Source organism: Asterias rubens, chromosome 10 (assembly GCF_902459465.1).
Source record: "Asterias rubens chromosome 10, eAstRub1.3, whole genome shotgun sequence".
In the NCBI taxonomy this organism is placed as follows: Eukaryota; Metazoa; Echinodermata; class Asteroidea; order Forcipulatida; family Asteriidae; genus Asterias; species Asterias rubens.
Window position 1 is genome coordinate 19,270,893 of NC_047071.1, and position 6,866 is coordinate 19,277,758.

At 40.6% G+C, this 6,866-nt stretch overlaps 1 protein-coding gene and 1 non-coding gene across 3 annotated transcripts; one reads left to right on the forward strand and one right to left on the reverse strand.

Moving 5' to 3' along the window:
- Positions 1–554: 554 nt before the first annotated feature.
- LOC117295868 (protein mono-ADP-ribosyltransferase PARP16-like) lies at positions 555–5,427 on the reverse strand. 2 transcript variants are annotated; one of them, XM_033778653.1, is made up of 7 exons: positions 5,388–5,427; positions 4,364–4,563; positions 3,812–3,958; positions 3,272–3,475; positions 2,281–2,446; positions 1,822–1,975; positions 555–1,050 (listed from the first exon to the last, which is right to left on the reverse strand). In XM_033778653.1, the coding sequence occupies exons 2-7, from the start codon at positions 4,544–4,546 to the stop codon at positions 894–896; spliced, it is 1,011 nt and encodes a 336-aa protein (XP_033634544.1). In that variant the 5' UTR covers positions 4,547–4,563; positions 5,388–5,427; the 3' UTR covers positions 555–893. The 2 variants fall into 2 exon arrangements, with proteins under 2 accessions (XP_033634544.1, XP_033634543.1); XM_033778652.1 differs by having other exon boundaries at positions 5,262–5,418.
- A 307-nt stretch (positions 5,428–5,734) lies between these two features.
- Positions 5,735–5,808, forward strand: Trnat-agu. Its single transcript has one exon. It is a non-coding gene; the product is annotated as a tRNA-Thr (tRNA).
- The last annotated feature ends 1,058 nt before the right edge of the window (positions 5,809–6,866 follow it).

The following is a 6,866-nucleotide window of genomic DNA, read 5'->3' on the forward strand; positions in this document are numbered from 1 at the left end:
TAACCCTGTTTCAGCCCCAGGAGTAGGTGGCTCCTAGTGGATGATACCCATGCCTACATCCGTTAGACTGTAAAGGGGGTAACCCTGTTTCAGCCCCAGGAGTAGGTGGCTCCTAGTGGATGATACCCATGCCTACATCCTTGTGGACTGTGAAGGGGTAACCCTGTTTCAGCCCCAGGAGTAGGTGGCTCCTAGTGGATGATACCCATGCCTACATCCTTAGGGACTGTGAAGGGGTAACCCTGTTTCCGCCCCAGGAGTAGGTGGCTCCTAGTGGATGATACCCATGCCTACATCCTTGTGGACTGTGAAGGGGGTAACCCTGTTTCAGCCCCAGGAGTAGGTGGCTCCTAGTGGATGATACCCATGCCTACATCCTTGTGGACTGTGAAGGGGGTAACCCTGTTTCAGCCCCAGGAGTAGGTGGCTCCTAGTGGATGATACCCATACCTACATCCTTATGGACTGTGAACGGGCTAACCCTGTTTCAGCCCCAGGAGTAGGTGGCTCCTAGTGGATGATACCCATGCCTACATCCTTACAAACTGTCAAGAGGGTAACCCTGTTTCAGCCCCAGGAGTAGGTGACAATGTGTCCCTGGTGACAGTTGATTTGGTTTGATAGCCACAATAGCCTGAATCAGTTAAGTGTAGCCCTCACCTTGAAGTGGCCGTTCGGCCTTGTGAAAAACAATTTAATCACCGATGTCGCCAGAAAGCAAGTACCTCAGTACCTTTGAGACCAGGAGAAAGAAACCCACAAGAGACGTACACTGGTCTTGATTGCTCTCCTTTCCATAATCTCACATTCACAGCAGTCAGGAAGTTGATGGAAGTCTTTAATCACTTGGTGCTCAACTTCCCCGATGTGAATCATGATGTTGGAATCTTACATCACGATCTGGAACCAAAATTCTTCCTGTAAAACGTCTGGAATGTTCTCGAGTTCATAAGTCCAATGAGCAGAAGCACAAGCAGGTATCCAAACATACACAGGGCGAAGATGTGGTTGCATACAAAGGTTGTGACCTTTGACCTTGACTGTGCTAACCTAAACAAGAAAACAAACCCAATTATTTTCTAACCACTAGTACATGTATTATTAAGTAGAGTTTGAAACTGTGCATGGTGGATGTACAGGAGAGGTTTGCTGTACACCATGTGAAAATCTCTTTTTGTGAACCAACAATACTAAAATAGAGATTTTCACATGGTGTTCCCGCAAACCTCTCTTCGTACTAATAATAATAATAACAATCAAAGTCTTATATAGTGCCAATATCTTATATAGTGCCGATATAGTGCCGCTAATGCTCATGGCGCTTGCTAAAAAAATCTGCACTCTAGTCATCAGCTGAGCTCCAAGTGAAGTAAATTTTAAGCAAACACCAAATGATGAAATGACAGAATATTTTTTAGCACTCGCAAACATCACGTTACTAGAACCTGGCTTACAGAGAGCCCTTTTAGGGTATTTTACATAATGGAACAATAAACCCCAAGAAAGTCTGTTTTTGATCAACTTGAACCCTTTAGAAAAGGGGATAGCAGACCAACCAAGGCAGGACCACACAAACCAGATACGTAGGACCTTTCTAGTTCTTGAAACAAGCTAGTTTAAAGGATTGAGGGAAACATGCCACATGTGAGGAATTCAGTAGCAGTGTCTTCCATCCAAGGCCAGCTTCAAGCTTGGGTTCAAACAGTCCAAGAGGCAAGGCTTGAGATTCCAACCAGCCTACCTCCCGACCCCCCCCCCCCCCAACCCCTTGCTGAAGGACTCCACATTGGTGACTCCAACATCTACAACTTGTTCACTCACCGTTTTGGCTTGGCGCTGTCGGCGAAAACAAGAACATACTTGACTCGAACCACTTCATTATTAGTGACGACATAGTACTTCTCAGGGACTTCCCCTCCAACACTCTTTGGGGCATGGCTTCGTCTTGGTCCATCTGTATTACTACTGCTGCGATCTGATGAGCAGAGGAGTCAAGAGGAAAATAGGTCATTGGCCCAGACACAAAGCAAAATGCACCTCCAAACAGTGCGCATAATATACCATTTCCATCAATTGTTTTTATAGTCAAATCAATTGTGTTTATTTGACTCCCAAAATTGTTTTCTTTTCTTTTTCAGAGTTTTGGGGGGTAGGACACAAATTTTACAAGTGCCATTTGAAAAGAAAAGACAGTATTAATTTGTATATCTTACTTGAAAAGTTTGAATTCTCCTGTTAAAATAATTATAATTGTGAAAAGTTGGCTGTATTTTTATTTACCTCTAGTCTGACACTTCACATCTGGGTGGTCAATCAGTTCGCACACTAGAACACAGCTTAGTGTGGTACCTAGACTGCTACCTTCCCAGCCTTTGCCGACAGGGCTGTATGGCATGGACACACAGATGTCACTGGATAGATAGGTGCCCTCTCCAAATAATGAGTTCTGAAATGAAGCAAACATGTAGACAATTGAGTCACATCCATCAACAGGCCTGACTTTTATTTCTTGTTAGGGCATGTCAGAAGCCATAACATTAACTGCTGTGTAGTCAGGGATCACACCCAAGTTTAGGATACAGACTGGGAAGCGGCCAGTTTTCAGGTACCCGGATATTTGATACCCGGCACAGGCCTAGATGTAGAATATTAAACCGACTGTCTTTTTTTTGTAGTTATGTCCTTGACTTACGCGGGAAAAGTCTCAGTTCACAGGCTCTGCATTTTGTTGTTGTCGTCAGGCCTTTGCAAAAATAGGCAAAGGACCAGTCACAGATTGTATAGCCGATGGCATTTTGGCTTAATTTTTGTTGTGCTTAGTTACTCTTTGTACTTTTAAGTGGCTCCATGAAATTGGGCCCAGCTGGTCATTATTCTATCAGACTACACAAGCAATTGATCGGACTCGCAACAAGGCGTAACACCCATCTCTCAATAATCCTGGCAGGAAGAGGACCACCCAACCTACAGAATCGTAGAGGTGGCGCTCTCATGCAATCCTACCAACAGTAACTCTATGATGACCTGGGGATGGTGGGTATTGGATTGAACCAGATATACCAAGCCACTCAAAATGACGAACAATCAATTCAATTCAATTCAACGAACATTTATTTCCACAATCACTTAATAAGAAAACAAAACAATAGATACAATGGAAACAAACAATTAACAAAACGAACAAACTGTAGCCACTGAGCGAGCCTGTGCGCTTTACACGAACAAAACATCACCATGATGATTGATGGGGGATTTCCAACCTACACTTTACCTTGTTCATATGTGCATACAGGCCGTTGTGAATGATGGAGTAGAAGTTATCCAATCTGCTTCCATGGTATGCATACATCAGATCCTTAGCCTGACGTAGCTCTTCAAACCTCTGATTAGCGGCAGAGTTATACTGCACCTCAAAGACGTAGCTTGGGGTCACTTGATAGCTTGATTCACCAGTAAGATCCTGTATTGCTGAAAACTGTTGGGAAAATAAATGAATTTAAGTTTGGGTAATGATTCATTGAAGCTTAATCTGTTTGTAAAGCTCGATTCATACTTCCTGCAAATGCGAAGTGAATTTTGACGTCACAGGGCTCGTTTGTCAGCGAATGTATCGCAGGAGTTCAGCACATTTCAACTGATGCCAATTATTTGTTGCAAATTTGTGACTACAAAATTCTACATTCACAGAAAGTGTGAAACCGGGCTTTAGTGTGACAGTATATTCTGCTCGTCTTCAGGAGAAGTTTCTTGTGAAGATGAGCAAATTCGACTGCTTGGTTTTGTGAAAAGGTAGTACGAGGAAACTACTTGCCTTTGATCGTTCATGAGTTGTGACAGTGAGTGGATTCTGTAGTAAGACCCAGCTAAGAAGCCTCCAAGCTTGCTCAGACAAGTCTTTCCTCTTTGCCTGCGATTGAAGCAAAGATCTCAAGCTGGGGATCTCATCCGCCATTGATTTCTGTGTAAAACAAACAAACCAAAAATACAAATGGAAAATCATGGACGTTGGAGAAACATTTTCTATTGGTGTAGAGATGAAACCACTGAAGACAATGATAACCGCCGTGACCTGCCAGCAATCATGGACCCAAGAGACCAGTGGAGAGCTGGTTTCAGAAATGGCTGAATTCCCTCGATTTAATGATGATGTGTACAAAACACCTTGGACCCTAACTTGAAACCATTGCTGTATAATTTACAACAGATGTTTACTGAGGCCACGGAGGTCATGACCTCCGCTGACCTGGCCTTGATCTTGGTGACTCTTCATAGGTTTCAAAATGAAAATGGCCTTGCCCTCTCAAAAATAAAATTCCAGAACTTCTGTAGAACCTTCAGTGTACAAATGAACCGCCGTACTTACCAATGCAGCGAAGTCTTTTTCATCATTTTGACCGGTATCTGACAGCAATGCAGAAGGGAAAGGTTTGAGGACACTGTCATGCCTGTAGCTTCCCAACGCTGCCTGGAAAAGACTCCACTGCAGGTCAGCTGCTGTTACATCGGATCGAATCTTATCGACGACTTTACCGATAAGGTCCTCCATTTACAGTTTGGAACTTTCTGTAATTTGGACAACATGGAAACAAACGAACGAATTAACAATTTTTTATCATTTTTCAAAAAGAAATTATATGCTTGGTGATCACTCTTTTGTATTGAAGTACATCAGCTTCCGATAGTATAAAAAGCATTTTGACATTAATTTTTGAGAATCATTTCACTTCTAAGAATGTGATGTGGAACAATCCCCAAACTTTTAATCTAAGGAAAAGTTACTGTCAGAAAAAAAACTACTAAAGATTGTGTACTCCAATTATGGAGTGCGTAGACAAAACATAGGGCAAAACCACTCATTTCCTACCCAAATTAACTTGTCTTTGTCCTTTGATTGTACCTAAGTCATCTCGTAAAAACAGAAGAAAGAAGAAGAAGGGACAAGGCTCAAGACATTACAATTTTCGATTTATACTGTTCAAAGTTACTTTGTGTTTATGTTGTGATGTATCTACTATCTATGTAGCCAACCCACCAAATAAAGGGCTAGGCCAAGCCTTCTTGTTGACACTTGACTTGACCACCACCATCCAAAAAAGCAAGGATGAACAAAATGTCACTGATCTGCATATTCTAATTTCTATTGCACTGCTGTGCAGGCCTAGTGTAGTGTAGTAGTAATATTAAATAATTTGGAAAAATTCTACGACCTTGCGGCTTGCCACCAATTTCTGGCCCTTTTTTGTTGTTGTTGTTGCGCTTACCTTTTATTTTAATTGATTGACAGGTGCTGAGGTGACTAAAACTCGTTCGTTGTAAATTGTCGTCCTCTCAATTATTTAATGCATTGCTAGACGAAATAAGCGTGTTTTCACTGAACAGAAACTAACAGAACAGAAAGCAACCCGCCGCTATCCTAATGCTACGTGTCTCCAGTGTACGGACGGTGGGGGGTTATGGCATCGTAAACAACACAGTTTTCTCTTTTGACCGTGAGCGCTGCCATGTTTGCCTCTTTCAATGCGCGCAAAATAAAAGACCGTCAACTGAACTCTTATTCACAAAATCATTTATAATATTAATTTTAATTTATATAAATGAAATATAAAATTTAAAAACTCAGTCTTTATGAAAAGTTCTGATTGTTTTTAATTACAAACAACAAACCTACATTTCTATGTTTTTCCATTTATTTGACACACGTTTATAACGGTAGAAATCCCCCATTGCGAACGTCGGCGCCATGGCTTAGTTGGTTAAAGCGCCTGTCTAGTAAACAGGAGATCCCCGGTTCGACTCCGGGTGGTGCCTTTTCTATTACCCATTTTATTTATTTTTTTCTCTTTCTATTTCTTTCAAGTTACATCAAATTTCATCAAATTTCCCCAAATGTTTGTACTTCCTTGTAATTTTCTACTTCCTTCTCTTCACCTGCACATGTAATATTGCAGTAATTCACCAGAACCAGAATAATACAGCACCAACCAGAATGGGATTCAACACAGGAACTTTGCTTTCCTTTGTAATTAAACATGCCTTATACTCGGTTTAATTCCCACATTTGTAAGAAAAACTACAATATCTAGTGTGCAATAAGTGACATAGTATTCCGGACACCGTTTTGTTTTGCATCTTTTACAATTTATTTACAGACATTAATGCTAAAATCTTCCCAGGTCTCTATCAATCACCAATTAAACAATTAATTCACAGCAGGTGTTTTAGTCAGCAAATTAAGCATGTAATAAAACACCTTACTTTGACAAGAAAAATCAACATTTGGATAAATCTTCACCACATGATAAATACAACGTGATAAATATAAGGCCCTCGCTTAACAGAACCCTATTTTTGTACAAAAAGAGAAACATGTATCTTATCGAAGAGATAATTATTTAACAAAATCACACAACTGATTTTCAGCACAGAATGTGAATCTAATTATGATGATGATGTAAAGACTTTAATAAAAGCACCTTGAAAACACCGAGTAAATAATTTTTTTCTCAACGAATAAAAAACATGTCACAAGACCTGCAGGTCAAACACATTGAATACATGTTGTGCAGAGCCACAATCATTGCTACCACTTTGGGTACACTTTTTGTTACCAAGAAACCAAATGAAGAACATATAAACTCTTTGCTGATCTTGTATTCGACAAGCTTTAAACACTTTTTATTGACCATTGACACACAATTGTTAATTGATAACAATGAGATAACTGTACAAACTGTTGTTCATAAAATGGACACACACAAAATGTGTATCGCTACCCATTATTGTGGCTGTCATATTTCTCATTATCTGTGACACAAATTGTCAAAATGTCTCAAAATGAGCATTTGCTTGTTCGAATTATGCAACAC

Excerpts from the sequence above, each read along its gene's own strand:
- LOC117295868 (XM_033778653.1), bottom strand. The coding sequence starts at position 4,546 with ATGGAGGACCTTATCGGTAAAGTCGTCGATAAGATTCGATCCGATGTA. Across the intron at positions 3,959-4,363 it reads AAAAAGACTTCGCTGCATTG|AAATCAATGGCGGATGAGAT; the intron begins GTAAGTACGGCG and ends TGTTTTACACAG. Across the intron at positions 1,976-2,280 it reads TGTGAAGTGTCAGACTAGAG|ATCGCAGCAGTAGTAATACA; the intron begins GTAAATAAAAAT and ends TCTGCTCATCAG.